This window comes from Gopherus evgoodei, chromosome 9, assembly GCF_007399415.2.
Source record: "Gopherus evgoodei ecotype Sinaloan lineage chromosome 9, rGopEvg1_v1.p, whole genome shotgun sequence".
In the NCBI taxonomy this organism is placed as follows: Eukaryota; Metazoa; Chordata; order Testudines; family Testudinidae; genus Gopherus; species Gopherus evgoodei.
Genome location: NC_044330.1, coordinates 65,208,298 through 65,233,603, shown reverse-complemented (window position 1 = coordinate 65,233,603; position 25,306 = coordinate 65,208,298). Strand labels below are relative to the sequence as shown.

Genomic DNA, 25,306 nt, shown 5'->3' with positions numbered 1-25,306 from the left:
TTTCACCGCAAGTTTTTCTTGCAGTTCATTGGCTGAGACTTTTTTGGTGAAGAAACTAACTGCCTAGGGGAAGGATGCAGCATAAGTTTCTGGCCCTACAGTTACAGTCCAAAACTCCACTGTTTGCACTTATGAACAGGCTAGCCCCTGCCCTGCCACTTGGGTTTCCCTGGCTGGAATCTCCCCTGAAGACTGGGCAGCCATATGATGAGCCCGGGGCTCAGAACGTACCTTGGTGCTCACTAGGAAGCATGTAACACTCAGTGTATGTGCAAACAACCTGAAAGAAGGAAAGTTAACCAAGTTTCCTTCTTTTATCAACTTCCAAGGATGACGTGGAGCTCCAAGCTGCTGCCTTAGGAGCACCCAAAGCACTTACTGCCCTCCTGGGCAGCACAGGGGACAGGAAGGGCTGGCGGCTTGTAACACCACTTCACTCATTGCACAACGGAGGTTTATTTAGAACAGTTTTCTAATAAATTATATAATAAAAAAGAAACAGCCCAAGGTACAGGAGCCCTGGGCAGCTCCGAGCAACAGGACAACACACAGAGCAGCACAGGAAATGGAGGGGAGAGGCCCACGCGACAGCCTGAGTGCAGAGCCGGGGCGGGGGGGGGGGGCGCTTCCCCTCTCCTGGCATTGTGTGTGTGTGTGAGGTCGGGAGTAGGATCTTCCTCCACACACTTACCAGAGCCACTGAACCCCCAGGGTCTGCTGCTGACCAGGACTCATTCCCTTCCCCCAAACTACTGAGCTGCCTGGGCACTGAGGTTCCTTTCTCCTGTGGCTCTGGCCCACACCTCAGCTCCTGGTGCTGGAGCTGCCCGGGCTGGGCCTGTGGCCAAAGCTGGTAGGTCTTAGTGTTCTGGTGACCCCCTCCCACCTCAGACACAGACAGGAGGTGCACAGCTGGGAAAACCCCACCAGCACTGGTACTGGGAGCAGCACCCCGCCTCTCTCCCACCCAACATCTCAGCTCTTCCTCCCTGCCCCAGGGGAAATGGAGCAGCAGAGGGGTGAATGATGCAGGCCCCCAACTAGTCTCTTCCCCAGGCACTGGGCAGGGCACATGGCACATCCCCACTCCCCTCCTAGGGCTCAGCTTTAGGTGAACCTCAGCACAAAAAGGGGAACAAGTGCCAAAGAGCCTGGGATCTTCCATCTCCTTGGAGAGCAGGGCAAGGGCTCTGCACTGACAGCAGGGGGCCCAGAATGCAGAGGCAGGAGCAAGGTGCCGGGCTTAGCTGTAGCAGAAAGCACAGGGCTGGGGGTGCTGCCAGAACCACACACAGGAAGGGGGATCCCCTCCTTGGTGGCTGACAGCAGAGGGCTGGAGCATACCATGGGCGAGCACTGAGGAGGCTGCATTCTGACCTGCCAGAGAATCGGCAGCCCTGCCAAATGCCCACGCAGCCCCACTGAGCTACCCCAGCACACCCCCAGGAGGCTGAGCCCTCGCCCCGCTCTCACAGGAGACTAAACTGTCCCCTCACAACACAACTACTCAGATGCCTCCCCCCTTCCCCAGTGAGGCTGCAACATCACCCCATTATTCCACCAGCAACCCCACCGGCACCCCAGAAGGAAGCTGGGCCAGGGCCACCCTGATCACTGCCCCAGCACTGGGCCAGGTGCCAACAAGCCAGAGTAAGGCTACCCTGCTTGGGGGAGGGGGCGAGGTGAGCAATGCAGGGGCAGGAGTCGCATCACACAAACCACAGAGCAGAGAGAGGAAAAGCCATGCAGCGCTGAAGGGACTGGAGAGGCCTTCAGTGCTGCTGCTGGCACACACTGGGTCCAAAACAAGGGATGCACACTCAGGGAAGCCCCTTTGTGCAGCTGGCAAGACACACAAGTGTCAGTGTGTACACATACATATACACACAGAGCAGCAGAGTCCAGCCAGGGGACACCCTGGCCAACCTCCAGGCCCTCAGGGAGCTCCTGGTCTGCCCTTCCCATAAATAACTCCACTGGCAGGGAAGGGATGATGGGGGATGAACCAGCACAGTCCCCGTCCCCTGGAGAGCTCTGGCTTGGGTGGCAGTGTGATGCGCGTACAAGTCCTCTGCAGTGTAGGTACAGCAGGGGCAAGAATGGGAGGTCACTTCCTTCCTGATGATAAACACAAACTGTAGCATAGCTTCCCCCTTCCAGGGCTATGGGGTGGGGTGGGCCTGGCCCACACCAAACCACAGGCAGTGGGTCCCACACATCGAGGACAGGGAGGTCACTCCTCGTCCCCCCCAAGCAGAAAGCCGAGGAGGAAGCTGATGGCACGCTGGCGGTCTTGTGGAGTCTGTTTCGACATCAAGTTGGGTGGAGGCCGCAGGAGGAGGCTGGTGAACAGGGTGGCTGCAAAGAGAGGCAAAATCCTGCATTAGACACACGGGCAAGGGCATGTGTGGATGCTGCATGGACAGCAGCAAGTGGGGGCAGGGTGGGCTCTTACCAATCATATTGGCACTGACGTTGTTGTCCTCTGAGTATTTCAGGAGCTCCCGCAGGAACGCCATCAGGTAACGGAACACATTGCGGTGACACCGGGGCAGGTGAGAAATCACCTGCAAGGGAGGAAAGGTAAGCTCCCCCAGCAGCACGCGTTCCTCCTTCCCCCAAGCCCACACAGTCTGCTACGGCCTCTCCTGCCAGTCCAGATCAGGATGTATGCCTCCCCCGGACTGCCACAGCTCCAAGATGCCCAGCACCACCTACCAAGCCTCACTGGCCTTCCTCAGCAGCAGAACTCCTGTGAGGAGGAGCCCTCCAGCCTCAGTCTCTGCCTCAGGCCCATATCAGAGGAGACGCATGTGCCTGCAGCTGCTGGACCAAAACCTCTCCAGCCAGTTTCCCTAGCCCCCACGGCAGGCGTGTGCCACCACAGAACACTGGCCACCCACCCCACTCACCTTGGGCCAGAGGGTCCCTAACTGCAGCCATGTGGCCTGGGTGGGCGCGGGGGCAGTGGCACAGCCCCCGAGGCCAGTGCTGCTAACTGCAGCAGGGGGGAGCCCGAGCGGCCCTGTGACGGGGAGGGAGGCACACACCTGTCGACACAGCCGACTGTCGTGGGAACAGTCCAGGCATCGCTGATACAGCTCATAACAAATGACCGGCTCCGGCAGAGCCTCCAGGAAGATGAGGAGTGCCTCAGCCACCGAGTGGTTGCTGCCCGCTGTGCCACAGCCAGTCAAGGAGCAATCTCCTCCAGCACAGCCCTGCACAGTGCCCAGCCGCCCCCATGACTGGTGTCTCTCTGCCACCCCTCCTTCAGCCTCCTCCCCCACCCTTCTCTGGATTTGGGCTCCTCCTTTCCTCAGGCAGCCTCCTCAACTGTGCTTCCCTCTATCCCCTTCTATTCAAACAGCCAGGGACAGGCTTTTTTGGGGGGCAGGGGAGGGGAATAATTATCTCCACGCTACGCACCCCCCCGACTTCCTGCCATATGCACCCCTCTCCCCTCCGATGCCCCCCACCATGCACCCTCTTACACCCATCATGCATCCCCTCGACATTCATGCACTTGATCGCCCCACAATCTGCCGTACACACCCCCTCACATCCCCTGCTGTATACACCTCCATCCCCTTCGACACTCCCGCTGTGCACACCCCACTGCTGCCGTATTCACCCAAACACCCTTGCCATACGCACCCCCACCCCATCCTGCACCCCTGCTGTGTACCCCCCACAGCCTGCCGTACTCACCACCACCCTCTCTGACTCCCCACCTCTAGGGCGACCAGATGTCCTGATATTATCGGGATAGTCCCAATTTTAACATATTTGTCCCACATCCCAACCACACATCGGTCGGGACTCCCTTTGTCCTGATATTGGGGACTGCTCCCCATCACTGCCAAATATAAGACACAGCCTCTAATATTGGGACCTTTGGTCACTCTAAGCCCAGGGCTCCCTAACACAGCTCAGCTGACTCAAGTCCCACTAACTCTGCACTTAAACTGTGGTGCAGACTCACCCAAAGTGGCCACTGACTCTCCCACCTGGCTTTATAACCATCCCACCCATGCTGAGAGAGATAATGGGGGGCAGGAGCACACATGGGAAACTGCCCCACATCGAGGCACCACCTGTCCCTGCTCTCTGCCGCGGATCCCTTGGTGCCCTCCCCCCCTCCAGCCGCTGCAGGCTGCAATCCCCGGCCAAATGCCCTTGTTGGGTCATGGCTGCTGGCAGGAAGTGTGTGCGCGTGGGGTGACAGAGGGGGTGGGTACGGCAGGGGTGGCGGGTTGGAGTGTCGAGGGATGTACGGCGGGGTGGTGCACAGCAGGCATGTGTACAGCAGGGGACGTGAGTGGGGCACGGTTACCACATAGCAAGTGTAAAAAATCAGGACACTTTTTTCGGGGTAGGGGAGGGGAATAATTGTCCCTTATGACACCTTTGCCTTGCACTCTCCGTGTGCGTGTGCACCCCCCACCTCTCCGACACCCCTTGCTGTGCACCCCTCAACACTCCTGTCGTGCACTCCAACCACACACACCCTGCCTGCCGTACCCATCCTTGCCCCCTCTGCTATGCACTCCCTCATGTGCACACCAACCCTCCCTCCAACACCACCTGCTGTGCACACCTCCTGGATGTCTCATCACAAACAGACCATTTCCAAAACTGAGCTCGTCCCCATCTGGCCCCTTCATCTCCCTCACTGTTAACAGTTCCACTATCCTCCTCACTTCCCACTCCCAGCATGCATCCTCAGCGTGGGCTTTAGCGTCTCCCCAGATCACTGCTGCAGCCCTGCTCCATGCTGGAGCCCTCCCTCCCCCCAAATAATCCAAAATGCTGCTGCTAAAGGCTCCAGCCAACCCCTGCCCTGCGTCCTCTAGCCCTTCCTCCTCCACTCTCATGCCCACGCCTGCATCTATGCTCTCTCATCAGGCTCCTCCCAGAGCTCCCTGCAGGTATCGCTCAGCACCTCCTGTGCAGAGTACAGCCATCTCCTGTACATGGTCCCCTTCTTCTGACCCAGGGCCCTGTGGTGGCTTTGGTGTTTTCGAGTCACTCCTGGCAGAGGGGTGAGATGGAGGCAGCTCCCCCAGCAGGAAGCCTACCCCTGGGAAGGTGAGACCGCAGGGTCTCTACGGTGAGTTGAGTCCTGGGAGGTGCAGGGAGTCAGACTCCATTCTCAGCACTGTGAAGGATACGGATTATCTCAGGGATACTGGTGTCCAGGCAGTCAATGATCTGCTGCAGCTCCTCCTGCATGCCAGGCGTCTGGAACAGGTCCTCCTGCCAATGACAGTGCAGTCAGGGCACCCTCCTGAGAGCTGCAGGGCAGAAAGTGCAGCCGAGGGAGGCTGCACGGGCTCCAGGACAGCCTGGGCTGAGGCTGAGCATAGGCGCGATGGCCAAGCCCTTGGGGAGCAAGCCTCAGCCTTGCAAACACCCAGCCTCAGTTGTGGCTGGAGTACTACCGACTCACTGAGCCAGGGTGTCTCCCCTGGTCACCAACCACAGGGAGTGCTCTCTGTGTGCAGGCACGGTCCCTTTCTGTTCACCTGGTGGCAAGCGTGCTTGAACAGGTGGTCCACCAGTAGCCAGATCTCCTTAGGCACCTGCAGGGGTCTCTCGCTGGCATCCTCGCTGTCAGAGGGGCCCATCTGCAGAAGTGATTTCTCCTGGTGGGAGAGAGCAGACCCAGGGTAAAGGAGCCCTAGTCCCTCTACAGCAAAGACACCAACACCACCACCAGAACCTGCAAGAGCATGTGCGCCCTACCGGCACTCACCCAAGCCAGCCAGCTCCCACCTGCCTTCCCAGCACCCAGCCACCCCAGCCCCGCTTTGGGCCACTGCGCCCCAGCCAAGCTGCCACTCCAATAGGCTCCGCTCTTCCCCCCCACCCCCCGCTCACCTAGGTGACAACCCTGTTAGGACCCCATACAGCACAGCCTTCCCCTCACATGAGATCTGCACCATGCAGATTCCCCTAGACCCTAACCCTCCTCCAAACCCACCCTCTTAGCCCCCTTCAGACCAGGCTGACTTGCATGGATCACCTGATCCACTATTAGCGAGGGTGGGAATGCAAAAGGCTCCTGGGCTAGGCAGGAAAATAACCCTTTAAAGAGACCAATACAAACCCGCCCCACTTCCAGGCCACCTGTCTCCAGCAGAATGCAAAAGGCTTCAGTGCAATATTTCCAGGTCAGAGCCCACAAACCCCAGCTGTGACAGGCACAGGTCTCTGCTGCTCTGGCAGGTATCCATGCTGAGGATTCCCTGTTGGCAGGCAGCACATGGCCAAAGCACTACCATAAGGCTGCTCCAGTGGCCGTGGGGCAGAACAGCCTGGCCCCAGGATCAGGAAGCTTTAGCCAACTCCTGCACAGTATGCTGACCTTTAGCTCTAGAGCTCTCACCCAAACCACCTAGTGCCAAATGCTGTCCCCAGCCTCTGAGTGAGCCTGGCAAGCCGGCTGACACTCAGCATGCCAGGAGATGCTGGAAGATGAGACAATGGCCTAGATTCCCCTCTGCACTGGAGAAGGGGTAACACCCACAAACAGCTCCTTCTTTTGGGGGCACTTTTCTATCCCCCCAAAAGAACACTCCTCAACTTCTTCACCCCACCCCCACCGAAGACAAGAGCCAAATTTAACTTCCTGCCCAGCTCCACCTTCAGGCAAGGAGACCCACAGCACTCTGGGCTGGAAACATGCTGCCTCCTCCTACATTCAGCCTGCTTCTGCAGAGAGCTAGTCACCCGCTGCCTCAGGAGCTGCTCACGCTCTCACATCAGCCATCCTTAGAAAGGAAACCGGCAAACTGCAGTTAGCCAGCCCTGAGAAGAGCTCTGTGTAGCTCGAAAGCTTCTCTCTCGCACCAACAGAGGCTGAATAAGAATCACCTCCCACACCCTGTCTCTTTCATATCCTGGGAAGTGGGACTGACACAGCTATGCCATCACTGCAAGCTAGGGAGTTAGCATTCCCCTGCCCCAGAGAATGCTGAAAGGGGCACAGCAATACACACTAGGCAGGTATTGCCGACGTGGTGATGGGATTTCCTGTGCATCTCCAAGCCTCTGTCAGGCGAAACATCTCAGCAGCAGAGAACCTGCCCATTGTTCCTTTGGGCAATGCCATTCCCTTAGTTACACCCCTTGGGATTTGTAGATGGCTCCAGCTCCCCCACTGTAGCTGCAAGTCCCAGTGAATATCTCCTTTTAATCCAGCCCCTGCTGCTCTTCTCTTCATTCTAATAGGCCGACATCCCAAACCGTCCAGAACAGGACGCCAGCTCCCTGCCATCTGGGGGCTCAAGCACTGTGTGGTGAGACTTCGCCTGGCCTGCCACGTGGTGTTTCTGCACATTCAGCCCCAAGGTCCCACTGGCTGCTACCAAACTGGCTGTTTCCTAGCAGCCCTAGCGCACCCTCATACTACGGGCATCTTTTGCTCTATAGCTGAATCCCTGGTTAGATCACATGTTTTCCCCCATCCCCTCAGACATACTGGCTTTCATTTGTCCAGGTTCAATCCCATTGCTGTTTCCTTCCCGCCCAGCTAGCTGCCCATGACTGCAGGTTTAGCACAGTCATTCACTAACGCCCTTAGCACTCTGACATGCCTGTTCTCAAGCCTGCTGAACTGCCTCTGTTCACTGCCCCCAATGCCCACCCTGCTGGTGGTGAATAGCTATATTCAGGCTCCACTCTGTATAGAGTGCCCACACCTCCCTTTACCTCATTTTCCTTGCTACTCATGTGAAGCAGCTAAGACACTACATTCCTTTGGACTCTCCATTCACTTCCCAAGGGACAGGGCTTCACCCATAGTGTGTGTTCCCGGTTTTAGATCACCCTGGAGAAGTCCCGCTAGAAATCACGTGCAGGGGAAGGCACTCTCTCTCTCACGGCTCTAAACACACAGGGCCACAGATCTAGAGCAGCACGTTTACTGCAACGAGCATTCTCCAGCTACAACTTTTATCCTGCAAAGCAAGGGCCAGAGCTTGAAATCCTTATCCCAGGGCTGAATCTACCACAGGCTGCTATGAAATATCCCATCTAAGGGCTCATCTACACTTAGCAAGCAGGTGCGTCACTGTAGCGCTTCCGTGTAGTAGACACTACCAAAGCTGACAGGAGGGCTTCTTCTGTTGGCATTGATACTCCACCTCCCTGACAGGATTCTCCCATCAACTAGTGCTGTCTACAGCAGGAGTTAGGGCAGTTTAACTGTGTTGCTTGGGGGGAGAGGGTTTGATTTTTCACACCCCTGAGCGACAATTGTAACAACCTAATTTCCCATTGTAGACCAGGGCTAAGGAATTACATGGATGTGATGGCTGCATAACACTGGCAGATGCCAACTCATGCCAAGACCCAGGCCTCACTGAACACTGAAAAATGCATAGCTGGACTCTAGCTCGCCTGTGGATTAGTACAGTTAAAACAGATAGTAGTGTTACAAGAATGTGTTGAGTGTTTGTGGAACAAGAATGTGTTTAGTGTTTGTGGTTTGCTTGTAGGATGCTGCATGTATTAATCTTACTTAGAACAGCTCCGCCCACGGTACAAGGTAATGTTTAAACATTTGCTCAGACTGTAAATCCCCCCAGGCAGAGGAGAAGCATTGCCCAGTGCGAATTTCTCATTCACCACAAGAGGTGTTATCCCCTGCCCATCAGGAAGGACTACTGCGTCCAAATGTGTCATTGTGGAATAAGGACTTCGTTGATTGCTTCCCCCACAGCTCTGAGGAGGGGACATGCCCAAGCCCCCATCCCATGGCAGCTTGAACACTGGGGAAAGGGAACAAAAAGGCCTGTTAAGGAGAACTGATTATTCCTTTGCTGCTTGAACTCAGAGGGGCGAGGATTTCTAAGGGCTTGTCCGCACTGTCACTTTACAGCACTGCAACTTTCTCGTTCAGGGGTGTGAAAAAACATGCCGCTGAGCTCTCCAAGTTTCACCGCTGTAAGTGCCAGTGTAGACAGTGCACCAGCGCTGGTAGCTATTCCCCTCGTGGAGGTGATTTTTTCACAGCGCTGGGAGAGCTCTTGGGTGCTGCGACAGCACGGCCACATTGAAGTGCTGCCACGGTAGCGCTTTAACATTGCTACTGAAGACATGCCCATAGGCTAAGCAAGGAGTCCCCAATGACTGAGCTTGGTTTAGCCCTAAAGGACATACAGAGTCTGCTTACTATAGAAGTTGCTTTTGATACCTGACTTTAACCCATTTGTGCATGTATACAAGGTTAAAGCAGGTAAGCAAACTCATTTCTTTTTCCTAGTTGTTAAATCCTTAGTTAGTTAATACAAGTATTGTCTTTGGTGTGAGATCAATGGTGCAAATAGCCCTGGGGCAAGTAACTGGTCCTTTGGGACTCTATCTTTGGTGTAAAGTGACTCTCTATCAAAGAGGCAATGCTTGCTGGGGGTGGTATGATAGAGCAGAGTGCTAAGGGGACTGTCTGTGACTCCATGAAAAGGCTTTGGGAGTTCACACTTATTATTTGGCTAGTGAATCTATCTGTAGAACACACAACCAATGGGGGCTTGTGCCCTGTCCCTGAACAGTCTGCCCTGGGGTTGGCACTCAAGCTTGTGAGCTCTCCAGACAGCATGACAGGCTGCACTCAAAACAGGCAGAAGGCAAGCCCCTGGGCTGACTCAGAGCAGCAGCCTGTTGAAAAAGCTGGCAGAGTCCACCCCTAGCTGCTGGGAATGGTGATAGGCTGCACTGGATTCCTACCAGGGCACTCTTCACTTTGGCTTGTAAATGTCTGACTAACTTGGAGTGCGCTCTTCTCTTGTGCTGGCAGGGAGGAGGGAGTTTCTTCTTTCCTCCCTTGCTTTACCACATTAGCCAGCTGCTCCAAAAGCAGCAACCCTGGGAGACAGGTCGCCCTGCTGTTCCCCTCCTCCCTGCTGGATGAGAGGCAGAAGCTTTCTTGTCTCATAAGATCACTCCCTGACTCCCCACCTCCTCTCCTGGTTCGCTCTGCTCCATGAGCACAGCCTAGGGCAGCAGCACAAGTTCTCATATTAGCAAGCCTCTGAGCAGCTGCAGGAGGAAACAAGAGACTGGGGCAATCCTCTGAGGATGAGTTGGAAGAATGGGGGAGAGGGAAGGACAGTGGCTCCTTGCCTCATCTTCCCCAGGCAGCAGTGGGATTTGAGTCCCTGACTCTGCAGTACAATCAGCGCACGCAGAATGACCGTTCCTAGCACTACCCTGCCTTTGCTGCAGCTGCTCAGATGGTGGGAGTTGCAAGAATTACTCGATTGCTTCATTCTGCTACTGTGGCAAGTGTCATGGCAAGTGTCAGGCAGAAAGCATGCCTAAGGACTTTCCTCAAGCTGTGGCAAGGCCCTCCCTATCCCCAGGCCTCACTCACATGCCGAGATGGAAGCCATCACACCAAACTCTTTTTGCAGCTAACAGAGACCTCTCCCCCAGCAAAAATATAACCTTCAGAAAGCCTTCCTCAATTCTGAAGCCCATTTCCCATGCACTGATTCAACTCACTCATGAGGGGTAAATCTAAGTCAGATTTTGCAGACAGATTCACCTTGGGCACCGGGATCCGTCAGGAGAATTTCTTACCCAATAGAAAACGTCCTAAGGAAATTAGACACACCTGAAAGGTGCCATCTCCACCTTAACTAGAGTCACTATGAGGCACACAAGGGCTAATTCAGTACTGTAGAGTGTACCTGTCTGTTCTAGGCCCACAGCAGGGCTTTCTGGCACGTCTGGAGCCAACACTCCCTCAGCAGCAGTCTCCCCCTGCCCTCGTCAGGAAAATGGGAAAAGTCTGAGTGCTCATTTTTTACAGCAAATACAAACAAAAACCACTGAGAAAGCCCCTCAGCACTGGCTTGATTACCTTCTCTAGGAAGCTGTCTTCTCCCTGAGAGGAGAGCAGGAAACGAGAGAGAGAGGGGAGGAGAGCATCATTAACAGAGAGAACCTGATTTATGATTAAGCAGAAAAGAAACAGACTCAGCAGCCTGAGACCCCACCAGCACTGACTGGCAGCTACTTCTCACATGTTTTGCTGACACCACTGCTGTTAAAACTGCAGCAGGAGATTTAGATCCCAATTAGCAGGAATGCTGCTCACATGATGTAAAGGCCTGTTGGGACTCCAGTGAGCACCCTTAGTGACCTTGTAGCACTGCTCAGCACACAGCAGACACCCACGGCCAGAGGTGGAAACAGGCGCCTACCTGGAAGATTTCTCTGCCCACTCGCCGAGTCTTCACAATCAGCATCAAGTGTCCTGGTAAAATCTGACCTGCTCAGTTTCTCCTGTGACTATCTCTGTGTGCATGGCAATGGGTGAGTTAAAGACGGCCATCAGGAACTTTGTGCAGTTAGGGGCAGGAAAACGCACGCTCCAAAGGCCCAGAGCAAGTCAGTCTCAACTTAACAGTACTACATGATAATGCCTCCTCTTTCAGCTAGCAGGGTTCAACATCTTCCAGCCTGTGTACATAGGGACCCCACAGCCACCATGGAAAGGCAGCAAAGCCCAAGGGGGTCTGGGGTCAGGAACCCCCAAAACCTAGACAAAGTGGGCTCCCCTTCCAAAGCACTAGGTGACCGGAAGCAGAGATAGGCAACATAATCGTAGGCTCTGGTGACACCCGACAGCCATGTATTTATACCTGCTCCTGTATCTTTTACTTCTTACATCTGATGAAGTGGGTTCTAGCCCACGAAAGCTTATGCCCAAATAAATTTGTTAGTCTCTAAGGTGCTACAAGGACTCCTTGTTTTTTAATCGCAGAGAGAAGCTCACTTAACTGCCTGTCCCACCAGGGGACTACCCTTCTGTTTGCCTGTCCCCTTTCTGTAATCAATACAGTTACATTTTTTTATTTTTTCAATTTTGCTGTGTGAACACTATCTGCTCCTGTGGATGCAAACCCTCCAACAGGCTGCTCTGGGTCCTGGACTGGCATTCCAGCTGACAGCAGAAATGGTGCTGGTTCTTAAACCACAACAAATCATTATCACCTGGCCCTTGCAAGCACATTCAGAACTGGAGAGAACCACGCACAAACCTGTCTCCAGATACACTCGCTATTCCACACCAATCCAATTTCCAGACTCTCCTTCAACCATTCTGTCCTGTTTTCTTTTAGAGATTATCTCCGTTCCAGGTCACAGTCCAAGTCAAGCTGGCCTTAATTTGAGCAGAGCTTTTGACGCAGTAGGCTAGTTTCACTATCTAAACCCAACAACACTGTAGAGATAACAGATCTCCTCTCATGACTTCCTGCAGCTCAATCTCTGAACCTACAGGAGGAACTTAAAGATCACTCTGCTCATACATAGAACAAGCACATCTGCCAAATGTGCATGCTTGGTGTGAAGCCATCATGTGTGTTGAGGGTGCTATCGATACTGTCTGTTGCTATCACTCTCTCTGAGCTTGTCTCTTAGCCTCGGGACAAGCTCCATAAGTCCAGAGCCAGAATAAATATGGGGAATTGATTTTGGCTTTAGAAGAGCCCAACAGTTTGTTCAGGTAAGTCACTGGCAGCATTTGGAAAGGATCTGTATTTCCTTGTGCACCCAAAACAGGGCCAGCCTCTGGCATTTTCTGACAGCCTCTCTGACAGCTACTCACAAGACTTCTTGGAGACAATGTCTGGAAATGGCAGACTCCTCTTAGGCTGTGCCCTGAGCTCACCACAATCAGCATCCCCTAAAATAAAAAGTTTCCACAAGGAAACTCAGGCAATTCTAAAGATGCAGTAGGAGCATGACCATGAGGGTTTGGGTTAGCTTTTCAGCCCATTAAATATTAGAAGCAAAGCCATCAAGAGAGGATGGGATTGAAAGCACAGAGCAGTGAATAGTCCTTAGGGGAATGTGAGGAAAGCCAGGGTGCAGCATGTGGAGAGGAAGCAGTGGCGAGCCAGGACCATTACCCAAGTGAGGGAGGTTAGCCCTTGGGAAGTGTGGCCATTTTTAGGAGGGGGAATGTTCAGTGTCTGGTTAATAAATCAAAGTGCAAATCTCAGGGAGCAAGCTCCCCGGAGCTTCAGGACCACTGCTCCTTACCAGATCAACAAGTTTGGTGACAGGAACTTCGCGGATTGGTCGTCTCATTCGGCACAGAGCCTCCAGGGAGGTGCCGAAGCAGCTAGGCAGGTAGCTCCCACTGATGGTGAGGAAATAATCCTTGCCTCGGTCCAGGTGAAGGACAAGGATATCCTCAATTCTGTCCTCACCCGAGTTTAGAAGGGTCACAGAGTCCTTACTGACATATACATCCAGGGAGATGTCCACAGTCTCATCTGAAACAGGCAAGGGGCACACATGGACTCGCAGAACCCCACAGCGGAAAAGTAATGGAGACCTCATGGAAAGACACACAGCACATGAAAAAGGTGGGCAGAGTGGCAGAAATCCAAAGGGGAAAGGGAGACAGATGGCACGTGAGGGTAGGAATGGTGACAAACAGCAGGAGAGGGGGAAAGGACAGAATGGTGGTTGCCTTAGCCAAGACACTACAGAGACAGTGCATAAAACTCACTCGGCTCCAGGTACCCCTCACAGGGCTCGGCTCGAAGCCATGGTTTAGAGTACTGGCTATCATTGAGTTTGGGGATGAAGGAGAAGTGACAGGTGACCTGCCCGTTGTTGGTGATCTGGAACTTCTCCTTCTGTAGCTGCCGGAACTTCACCTTCTCAAACACAAACTGCAGAGCAAAGAGAAAACAACTCTTCTTATTACCTACAGGGAACCATAATTATGTATAAGGACTCCGCATCACCCTCAACAATGGGAAGTACAGTAACTCCTCACTTAAAGTTCTCCCAGTTAACGTTGTTACGTCACTGGTTACGTCACTGGTCAATTAGGGAACATGCTCATTTAAAGTTGCGTGATGCTCCCTTATAACATCTTTGGCAGCTGCCTGCTTTGTCCAGTGCAGGATTCTCTGGAAGAGCAGCCCCTCCTTGTGGGGATTAAAACCGGGGGGTGGGGGGGCAGCCTTCCCCCTCACATCAGCTTCCCTGTAAGGTATGTGGCTCAGCAGCTGCCCAGCAGAGTTGAGATGGCCCTCCGCCGAATGCTGTCCTGCTCCTGACCTGCCTCTGCCTTGGAGCTGCTCCTGGGAGTTTCCTGCTTGCTGGGGTGGGGTGGGGGGAAGAGGAATGCTGATGTTCCCACTCCGTACCCCCTCTCCACAAAGCGGAGGAGGGGGACAGGGCTCAGGGACGGAAAGGAGGGAGCTTGCTGGAAACTGTTGCTTCCTGTCTGATCTGCTTAAAGGGCAATGTACTTGAAGTGGGCTCAGCGGACTTAAAGGGGCAATGCACGTCTCTCTCTCTCACTCATGCATGCACCCCCAGCACTTTGGAAAATCAGCACCTGTGCAGCCGTGCATGTGCTGTCAGGAGGAGGGGATTGGTGTGCTCTAGCTGGATAACGCGGGCTCATCATCATGTTCAGTTTTTGCAGGGAAGTATTTGCAGCTACTGCCCTGCATCTATTGTGTTTCCTCCTTGCTGCCTCAGCCCATGCTGCCTTGTAGAGTGTGAGGCTACATTAACAACAATGTATTAACCCTTGAGTGCTCAGCCGAGTGCTAGTTCATCATTTAGCAGCAAGGCATGCCCTGGGAAACAGTCCACCCTCTGACTCCACCATCGCATCCAAGCTTCACAATCATTCATTGCTGTGTACAATATTAAACTGTTTGTTTTAAATTGTTTAAAACTTATACTGCATATGTATATAATGTCTTTTGTCTGTCGAAAAAAATTTCCCTGGAACCTAACGCCCCTATTTACATTAATTCTTATGAGGAAATTGAATTCGCTTAACATAGTTTTGCATAAAGTTGCAGTTTTCAGGAACATAACCACAACTTTAAGTGAGGAGTTACTGTAAGTGCACCCTACCAGCGTGCTAGCTGAGAGGTCAGGGCAATGCACAATTTCTAACCCAATACCTGGTTGTAGGGAGGTAACTGAAGTTATTTTTTGGCACATTTGTCTACATTGTAGTTTAATAGAACAGTATCAGGCCATGTCTACACTATAGCTGCTATAGGCCGTGCACCTATGCCACTGCAGCACTGTAACATAGATGCTTCCTACACTGACAGAAGGAGTTTTTCCATAGGTGATAACTAGGTTGACAGAAGAATCTTTCTGTTGACCTAGCGATGTCTACACTGGGGTTAGAGCAACCTAATGGTGGTACTCACAGCGTGAAATTTTTCACAGACCTGAGCGACACAGCTAGGTCAGCCTATGTTTTGTGTGTAGACCAGGGCCTCAGAGTCCTTTAGAGAAATTCTAGCCCTTCTGCAAGCTGCTGGTCTTCGGGAAGCAGACAAGGAATCCATTTCTGTTCTCACCTCTCTCCGGCTAAGCTCCAGTGAAGGAAGGAAGTCATTCTCCATTCTGTCCATCATGCGAACAATATCCTCAAACAACCTCCGGTACCTCTGCTCATCCACAACTTTCACCTGCAGGAGATCAGATTATACTCACTGAAGATGTAGGCCTCAATAGTGTAAACTCCCTTAGTGGTTTTTAAATAACTGCAGCAGAAGCTGAGGAGATTCTTGGGCATTTCGCATGTGCAGCTTTGAAGGATGAAGATTGGCCCAGTTGCTCCTCCAAGTTTCATGGGTAATTTCATGCAAGCTATTATACCTACAGTAATGGTGTCTTTTTCTGGCCAACGGGCACCAGGAAGGACCTGCTATTTGCAGGAAATGCTCTAAGGGCGGCCTGCAACTAGTAGCACAAGCACTCTGCAGTCTTACCCAAAATTCCTCAGGATTTCAGCCTGCTTGATTGGGCAAGAGGAGAAAGCAATGAGTTGTCTAGGAGACCACCCTAGTCAAGAAGTAGGGGACAGGAATACTGGACACACATGCTGGCTCCACCCAACAGGCCAGGGATCTCAAATCTCTTCCCTCCCACAGCTTATATTTAGCCTTTCACAGTCCCCCCAGACCAGAATCACCCCAGCAGAGCAAAAGCTCCAAGCAGAGCAAAAGCAGCATCATGGGAATAGGTGCAATTGTTTACTGGTAGCTTGTGGCCCCAAGGAGAAGCCAGCTGCAAACAACTCAGCGCACCTATCCCGGTGGCAGACATGTTGGGTCACACCTCAGAGCCTAAGAAAATCTGTTAAAGCAATCAAAGGGCTGGAGCCTTCCTGCTGAATACTCTGCATGTCTGCTGTGTAAACTCCAAGCATTGTCTGTCAGCATGGCACAAAGCTGCTCTGGTTGCACAGCCAACCTGTGCTGCATATGAGAACAGCAGCTCTTGTGAGTCCCTTGCTTCAGATACTGAGGTAAGTGAGGCTGCCCAGCAGCTATTACTCATTTCTGCTCACCCCCCTCCTTTTAATATCAATATAAACATGGCTGATGGATCCTTTAACTTGGAACTTCAACCAAGCGTTCTCCCCCAGCACATCAAGTGACAATTACCCCAATAAGGAACAGCGAGCTGACTGGCTTGTGGTCGCTGGTTTTCAAGTCCATGTGACTGCGGTACCGGAGCTGATTAATATTCCCTCCTCTCCAGAGGATTCGATCACACCAGGCTGGCACGCGACACTTCCCACTGCAGATATACAAGTTACCAGGAAATCAGACAGTCCTCCTGTCCATCTGGCCATTCCCCTCCTCAGCCAGATTGGTCCCTGCAGGACACACTTCCTAGGGCAGCATCTCGAGTGATGGGGCTCTCATCACTTTCCTCATCCGAAATGTTACCCTTCTGAAATCGCATCCCCTTACTTCTGTTCTCCTCTCTCTGCCCCCTACCAGGGCTACAGTCCAACGCTGGGGGTGGCACCCTTCTAATACCTACTTAGGCTCCCTGCCCCAGTTGTCAACTAGCCACATGGATTTAGTGCCCCAGATCTATTCATTGTCCCCGCAATCACTGGGGTTGCTCTTCTCAGTGCCTGTTAACATCTTGCTGGTACTGCAGTGCTAAGAAGTGGAATGGGCTCAGCAGGGGCTAGCACCATAACCAGAGGCTTCTGCATATGTGGCCCCAAGCTGCATTAGCTTCTTTTGCTGCCACACTCCAGTGCAAGCTACAGTTTAAATTACTGCTCACTGCCCTGACTGCTGAAGGTCTAGTCAGCTGTTCCTGCTTTCCAGGGTCCTTGAGTCTCTGTGTTTTGAATTATCTTTCCCCAGATGAGTTTGCATGGGCAAGAGTAGCAGGGCAGACTTCCCCTTTAAGGACCTGCAGAGCGAGGGAGGAGCAAGCCCTGACCTAAGAAGAAGCCTAATGGACAGGTGTTGGGATCCAGCTCAGCAGCAGCTAATGATTAGCTCTGATTCCCAGCTGGAAGATATGAGGACTGAGTTCTGTAAGGGAGGAAGCAGAGAGAGAGAGACTTTCCTGAGCAGCACAGAAGGCTGCAATGGGGCAGGTAGGCCCCATGTTGCCCCTGAGGCTAAGGGAGGTCCATGATCCTTGAGCTACTGGAGGAAGAGGACCCTGCAGTGCCAGCCCAGGTCAGGACTATCATTTTTGTTTTCTGTCAATATTTCTTGCCTTTGTGTGGCTGAGAAATCAAAGAGCCTCTGCTGAAGGCTAAACCAGAGTTCGGCATGGCTGACTCTTCTGTCCCCAGGCTCACCAGACTACAGCAAAGCAGACTCAGAAAGAGACAATCTGCCCTTACTCCTAATCCTTCAAGTGCCTTTTGTGTTGTTTCTCTGTCCTCAGAGGTATTCCCCACACCTCTCAGAGGAATATCAACTGTATGTTTCATTCAATAGCCTCACTGACATTCTGCGTCAGGAAAGAGCTCCGTCCCAGGTAATGTCTAGTCCATTTGTGAGGGATCCGCTAGGCTATTCAATGTCATGTTGAGGGCTCCAGAGAGTGTTGAGTGTTTCCAGGAGAAGGAAGGATCAGAGCCTAATAATTAAGCCAGGGAAATAAGCTGTGTGGCAAGATGCTGTTGGTATTACAGGTTAACAGGCCACCATCAACAGACTTACCTGGAATCCCAGCGGTCTGTTTTAGAGTCAAATTTGTACGTGGGGATGAATTTAATCTCGCCCTCTGTGAAGTCAGCAAAAGCTCTCTTATGAGTCCGCTGAATATTCAACTAGAGGCAAAAAGGAACGGCCTATTAGCACAACAGCAAAGTCTTCACAACTCTGCAGAGCAGAGTTACAGGCAGGGCCTTTTTACTCCACAGCCATGGATTCTGTCACAGAACCCACCCCTTTCGATAGAACCATGCCCCCAGACAGACACTTTCATTACAAAACAGACCTGCTCTGGGTGCAAAGAAAACCTTCGAAAGACAGGTGCAAACTGACATAATGCTGCCTGCCTGAGTCTGTAGACAGCATGAACCAATAGCCAAGAGAGATAAGAACTGCTCCGTTCATTTCAACCAAGTGTTAACTTTGAAACCTAATGATGACAGTTAAGCAACTCCATTGCTAACTACTTCACTGGTGATCATTTTAGCAGACCCTACAGCTGGTGCACTTGGCTGACAACACCAAATCAGCTCTCATAAGTCTCCTACTCAGTTGCAAAGCTCCTAAGTTCACCTAACAGCATCAAAAATTCAGTTTGTTATTTTCAATACAAAATTCTGCGGCATCCTGGAAATTACAAAGTAAGAGGCAGCATGAAGTCAATTTACTATCACCATAAATGCTCTGAGGGACACTGCACTGAGCGTATTGTTCCTTTCGTGTTTCACTGGATAACCTTCCTTTTTTTTAAATGTATCTAACGCTGCCCCGGAATTTCCAATGTGCTGCAGAGACATACTGCACAGAACTCAGGTCCAACTTTCTGAGGAGTACACAAGGCCTCAGTTACAGGCAGGAAACCCTAGCGCTCCTGCAACATACTTTCCAGGGTCCCTCTGAGCTGTGACTGACCTCTGTCATTGTTCCTCCTCTGCCCTCAAGAGCTGGTGAGAGGAGCTGTTGAGCATGGAGGGTGTATCTCTTAGCTTTAATACACGTTCCTACAGCCTAAACATCACATCCTAAACTAAAACGGCAAGAAACAAAAACGTCCTAGAGCCATGTCTAGATCTCATCACCACAGAGCACATGCCAGACCTCCCAAGCGCAGGGATATATTAAAACAGGATGACCCAATACCCACATGGCTGAAGTTCACTCACCTGGTCATACGTCAACAGCTTCTGAAGCTCATTCTTACTGATCAGAGTTTTCACCTCACTGGCATCAGGGAGGCACAGCCTGTAGTTTAGGTCTCCCAGCCAGATGACAACACTACACACAAAGGCAAACATGGAAAAGAAAAGCCCACAGTTCATATCAGAACTCCCTTGGGAGAGAGCGATGGCGATGTCAGGTTGGAAAAGGGGTCTCTCGCGATAGCTAGAGCACAAGAGAACAGATAAGAGAAGCAAAATATGATAGCAGCTGCCACTCCTGTGTCTACAGAGATAGCATCCCAAAGGTGGGTGATCTATATGGAATCAAGCAGTTAGCTAGCTAACAGCTCAGAGATTCCAAGGACAGAAGGGTCCATTGTGACCATCCAGTCTGACCCCCTGGACAGCACAGGCCAGAGAACTGCCCCACAATAATTTTTGTGCGAACTAGAGCAGATCTTTTAGAAAAACAGCCAATCCTGATTTTAAAATGCCAGTGATGGAGAATCCACCACAATCCTCGGTAAGGGCTGCTGATGTTTTCCTCAGCCTGAAAACAATGTGGAAAAACCCACCAATGTTTTCATGAAATGAAACAAGTAAGAGGTACAACACAATTCACTGCACAGTGGCATTTATCCCTCCAACACAAAGGCGCACACATCACCCACAAGGTAAAGCTTGCACTTCTGTAAGGCATACATAAGAACAGTTAGGCCTTTTGCTTCTGCCCTTGGATCCCATACAAGTCTACCAGTTTGTTTGCTTTTCCAGTACCTAGTACATTACTGAAATCTGACCAACCCAATGCACCTATGCTGAGCACACAGACTGAAGCTGAGCTGGTAGGACGCGTATGCAGGTCTCTTAAAAATCCACAAAGATCTAAATGCAGTTGTCCTCTCTTACTGTTTCACCCGCTAATCACACCCCTCTCTACAATAGCCACACCAATGACTCTTCCTGTTCCCCTTTCAGACAGTCCTATAGCATTCTCATCACTTCCCAACAGGTATATCAGAAACTTTGACACACTTATAATTTTCTTAGCCTTTTACAACAACAGTTATAGTCACAGACTGAAATCTGAGCCCATTTCTAGATTCAAAAACTTTGAAGACTGTGAGAGTTGTTCAAGTAAATCCTTCCAAGTAACAAGAGCTCAAAAATGAACAAACCAGAAAAACCTGGAATAAAACCCCTGGTTTGTCTGTTGTTCTAGAAACGCCCCAGGTTTTCCACAACTATGTAATAATCAGCCTTTGAGTCAAGAGTGCCAGCTGCTGAGATGAGCACATTACAGACTTCTTGCAAGGGAAGGGTACTAGAGACAGGCTGGCCCTGTGAGCCACTACAAGAACGCTGCCCACTAGTGCAATCACTGGTTCAACTGCACCAACAAGAGTGTTAGTGTAGACAAGGCTCTGGCATTCTCCTCACCTTGTCAATTAATCTGCAGGTTTGTCTACACTTGGGCTCTTGCTGGTAGCAATTTCTAGCTAAGATTTCCCAGACCTTGGAGAAGGTATGTGGAGTTGGAGACTCACTCGTGTTTCATGATGCTCAGCTGAGGCAGGCCCTGGTCAGGGGGCAGGAAGCTTAACCGGGCACAGATATCCTTGTAATCCTGGTTCCGCCGCTCAAAGTCCTCCACATGAGCAGCAAGGTGGGAATTGACAATGCAGAAAGTGGTGTTGTGGAATACAAACCTCACGGCCACACCGCCCTTGTTACCCTGGGGACAGAGTTACCGGTGAGACTGTTACACAAACACACACAGAAGAAGTTGGGTAACAGATTGAACAGGAGAGAGCTGGGGAAAGGCACAGAGACAATGAAAACAAGAGGCATACTGACATGAAAAGCAGCAGCAGGGATGAGAGAGTAAGGCAAGACACTGTAGGACAGACCACATTACACACAAACATACACCAGAGTCAGCTATTCAGAGGCCATGCACCCATTGACCAACAGCACTCACCATTTTCCCCATGATTCCAGTCCCCACAGTCTCTGCCATGATATCTGTGATATAACTCAGTTGATCCTTCCTGGCAAACACAACCAGCATCATCCCAACCAGACGGACCACCTGCACCTGCAAAATAAATAAAAATGCCATGAGTTTCCAGATCAGCCGTAATGCAATCCCCAATTTCTCACCCCCTGTGCTTATACAGAAATACAGAAAACTGGCAGTGGAGCTCACTGTTTAAATTCCCAACTCTGCATGAGTGGTTTCAATGTAGGAGAAAGAGCCAGCAAGTGAAGCATCCACAGAGTCAGATATGCCTGACCTGCAGGCACCACAAAGCAGCATCTCTGGGATCCTATACACTGCCTACCTCCCAGAGAGCATTTGCTCCTTCTGCAGGACAGAAGGAAGGAAGGACATTCTCCACTGTTCAACTCGTCCTACAACCATTAACATGGCACCTATGTGCACCGTCTCTTGCTGAATGGATCCTGACTCTGCCATGGTCTCTTCTGGGTGACTCTGGGCAAGTCAGTTCACCTCCCGGTCCAGCATTTCCCCATCTTCTAAATGGGGGTGTTACTTTCCCCAGCTCAGCGGGTTGTGAGGCATAACTGACCAGCGTGAAGTGCTTTGAAATGTTCACTAGAGAAGTGCAAAGTGTTATTAATGTTAATGGGAAGGAAATCTCCACATCAAGAAGGTGCACAGAAATGCCTCATCAGCAGGTGTCACTGGAGGAGGAGCTAGAGACATTGTAATATTTTGCAGGATTCTGAACTCTGCATTTTTAACCATGCACCTTATCTATGATTTCAGTCACTTCCACTTTTCCCATAGCTACCTCCCGTGTGATCAGCCTTATACATGTGATGGAGATCACGGTTTAAAAATGTAAATAATGCAAGATGGGGGGAGACCAGGCCTCCTTTATCAATTCCCCAAGTGCTCAACTTGCCTGCTTTCAGCACCTGTAACTTGTGTCACTGGGTTCTACATAAAATAGCAGTGCATGGAAGTCACAGCAAAACATAGTGGGGCAGGAGAAAGGGGAAATTAACTGATGTCTTAAGACAGAGCCATCTGCCAGAAGGCCTGCTATTCCAGCAAGAAAAGCTGTAGTGACTCAGTCCTGACACGTCAGGAAGGAGCCAGCTAGCAACATTACAACTAAAGTTACTCTTTCCCAAGGCAGTCTCCTAGCTAACTTCCCCTATACAAACAGTGTTGTTCCTCCAAGGAAAAGCTATTCACTTGGCTCCTTAGAACAAGACACACCCGGTTTTTATAGCTGCAGCATTACCAGAACAAGGCAAAAATGGAATTTGACCCGCCTCTGCCTTGTATTGCCTGCCTGTAGGAGGGCACATATCTCACATTGAGTATATGTCCTGTCAGCAGTCTGGAGACATTTTTTGGTGATTGCTGCCCCACTCATGAGGCACCCACCAAACAGCCAGGGAGATGTTACTGGAGGACTTTTCGGCCCTACAACTATCTCCAGATTTATTCTAGTCCCACAGTGACTCTTCCTGCCCCAGAAACTATTCCATTAGCGGTGTCAGGTACGCATCCATGGGGACTCTGCTCTTGGCCATTTTGGTTGGGTGACATATGGACGATCTGAGTTGGGAAAGTGTGAGCTTCATTCCTGCCCCATTCCCAGTCCCACCAACTTGGATGCCAGAGGAGATGGTTGTGTAGGACTCACTTTCTTATACTTCGCCTTGGGGTGCAAGGCCTTCTCCACAGCAGCCAGCCACTCTTGCTCCTTCATTGAGTCAAAGTAGAAAAAAGCCTCTGTGCTGAGGTCCAACTCCTGGAACCTAAAAACAAGTCTATTTAGGACACTACCCCTCTCCCCCAAACCAGTCTCCCCTCTGTACCCCCATCAGAAGATGGCACTGCAGGAGGCCCAGTCTGAATCTCTCTGTGGTCATTCATCCTGGAGGAAGGTCAACTGGGCCTAGCTCAAACGAAAGCACCCTGGCTCTCTTGCAGTGTCTTACAGCCTCTTGCAGAGACCATTTCCCTGAGGGGCATTAGTCTGACCTGCTTTGCTAATGCCAAGGATGCGCTGAGTCTCAGCTGGTGCCTCACTATAGGAAAGCTGCTCTGTTAGCTCAAGAAATTACTTGACTTTTGGCTGCTTCTTTGCATCGTTCTGACTACTCTATCCCTGTGAAGGAGATTCCCCTCCCTTCTGAGTCCCAAGGTACATACTAGGCACCAGTATAAAGTTTGGAGTTCACTAGGAAGCCTGGGAATTTGAAATAAATAAAATCCATCAGTGTCCAAAGGAAGGGAGCGAGACCAAAGACGTGTATGTGTAAGTGAACAGGAGTTCACGCCTCACCCAATACAGTAGACATCTGGGGGGTCTGAGTCACAGACTAGCCAGGGTTCCAATCCACTGTCAGGAGACTGGCCGTTCACATTCCACGTTCCCACAAAAAACCTGCAATACACACAAGAGCAGCCATGCTGCTGGGGCAGGGCTTTACTGAATAGGTCCAGACTCTCTAATGCACATATCATCAAGACAGGGAGTGTCTGAATTGCATGAGGGTCCTGTGTAAAAAGGCCCATAAACTAGCTAAGGAGTGTGAACTACACATAACATGAAGAGCTCTATCCAAGACTGCAAAACACAGAGAATTCTGCGCATGCCACATTTCTAACGTACCAGGGATGTCACAGAGCTCTGCAAAGCAAGGGAAACCTCACTGGGGGCCTAGCTACATGACACACACCATGCTTTCTACATGTTGGAAGTGAATGCCATGTTGGCAAAAAAGCATCAGATTGGCAACCATGAAGCCCTTTGTATTCATAGGACAATGCAGCATGGGCAACAGCAGTGCAAGCTCCTGTTACTGCACCTCTGCCAACATGCCTCAGTTCTGCTTGGGGGAGTTCAACTCCCAGCCCCTGGGCTGAGATTACCCATAAGGTAACCGGAAAGTGGCAATATGATGGCTGTAGGGTTGTACTGTGGCCATCTATGAACTAGACTGAAACCCTATTACTTGTTTCACATAGGCCATCCATCAGCAGGAGCTGATTTTGAGACCTGGGCTGGGTTCAAGGCAGTAGCCCACAGAAGCTGGGAAAATCTCTGCTTCTCACTACCCCTACATACACTGTGCCTCGTGGCTATGGCTCTGGGGGCAGCACTGACCTGAAGCTCTGGATGTTGACGTATTCCTTCTCTCTTTTGGCAAGCAAGTGTTTGATGAGACCCTCTCTTTGCCCAGACTGTGTGTTGGGCACAAACAGCTTGCGCATGGTGTTGGTTACTTTTGGCTGGTCTCTGGCCACACCTTCCCTCTCTCGATGAAATCTAGACAGGAGACAACCATAGACTTCAAACTGGGGTTACTGCCTAGGATACTGGAGGGTAAAGGCAACAGCTCTGGGATGCTACTTACTGCCTATTTTGCGGAGGAGGGGGGGGCGGGGGCTCCCGGCGAGATCCCATTTGCTGGTTTTGTAAGTTTTTCTTCTCCAAACTTATGGCATTGAAATGATCTTCAAAGCCTAGAACCCCTGTAAAGACAAAAGCCTGGCTGTTAAGATTGAGGCCCAGGCGGATGTTCTTCAGAAAACAGCTTAACAAGAACCTAGAGGGGGCAACCTAACTCCAGGAGGGGGAAGAGAGATCCCCACAGAAATGTCCGAGTGGCAAGGGGTAGCAGTGTTTTACCAACCCTGATGGTGCCAAGAGGGTATGGGGAAGAGATGCTGACAGAGGCGAGGGGGAGCAGAGAGTAAGAAGATGGACAGACCAAGGGGTGGAGAGACAATTATGAACCAAGAGGGACTTTGGCAGAGAGAGATACAGTATGTCAATAAGACATCAATCCATGGTAACACCACAGTAGGAGCAGGAGGTGGGATTTTTTGTGGGAGTTAGTGGGCGGATGGGGGAAAAGCACTAACCAGGCTCCTACCCGACAGGATCAATGAAAATCAAAGCTCCTGCAGAGGCCATAGTTTTGTATGTATCTCACTCAAACATTCAAAACAAGGGCTCTATGACTGTGCCCTGAACACAGAGTAGCAACTGCAGAGGTGGGACTCACTCCAGTACCTGAAACAGATGATTGCGGAGGAGCTGGGAGGTTTTTCTCCACCTGATACCAGCTGGCTGGCTCCCTGTGCTCAGGAAGAGG

General features: G+C 51.3%; 1 protein-coding gene across 2 annotated transcripts; it reads right to left on the bottom strand.

Annotated features, from left to right (window-relative positions):
* Positions 1-437: 437 nt before the first annotated feature.
* On the bottom strand, positions 438-25,306 carry OCRL (OCRL inositol polyphosphate-5-phosphatase). 2 transcript variants are annotated; one of them, XM_030574625.1, is made up of 19 exons: positions 25,225-25,306; positions 24,563-24,680; positions 24,313-24,474; positions 23,488-23,589; positions 22,843-22,957; positions 21,138-21,254; positions 20,704-20,891; positions 19,160-19,271; positions 18,003-18,112; positions 16,464-16,599; positions 15,372-15,482; positions 13,535-13,700; positions 13,060-13,295; positions 10,871-10,894; positions 5,529-5,648; positions 5,175-5,259; positions 3,051-3,178; positions 2,456-2,567; positions 438-2,358 (listed from the first exon to the last, which is right to left on the bottom strand). In XM_030574625.1, exons 2-19 carry the CDS (start codon positions 24,610-24,612, stop codon positions 2,234-2,236), a joined length of 2,199 nt encoding a protein of 732 aa, XP_030430485.1. In that variant the 5' UTR covers positions 24,613-24,680; positions 25,225-25,306; the 3' UTR covers positions 438-2,233. The 2 variants fall into 2 exon arrangements, with proteins under 2 accessions (XP_030430485.1, XP_030430486.1); XM_030574626.1 differs by lacking the exon at positions 10,871-10,894.

Coding starts and splice junctions, on each gene's coding strand:
- OCRL (XM_030574625.1), bottom strand. CDS start 24,612: ATGGGATCTCGCCGGGAGCCCCCGCCCCCCCCTCCTCCGCAAAATAGG. Junction 20,892..21,137: donor CTGGAATCATGGGGAAAATG/GTGAGTGCTGTT, acceptor CTCTGTCCCCAG/GGTAACAAGGGCGGTGTGGC. Junction 2,359..2,455: donor CGTCAGTGCCAATATGATTG/GTAAGAGCCCAC, acceptor CTCTCTTTGCAG/CCACCCTGTTCACCAGCCTC.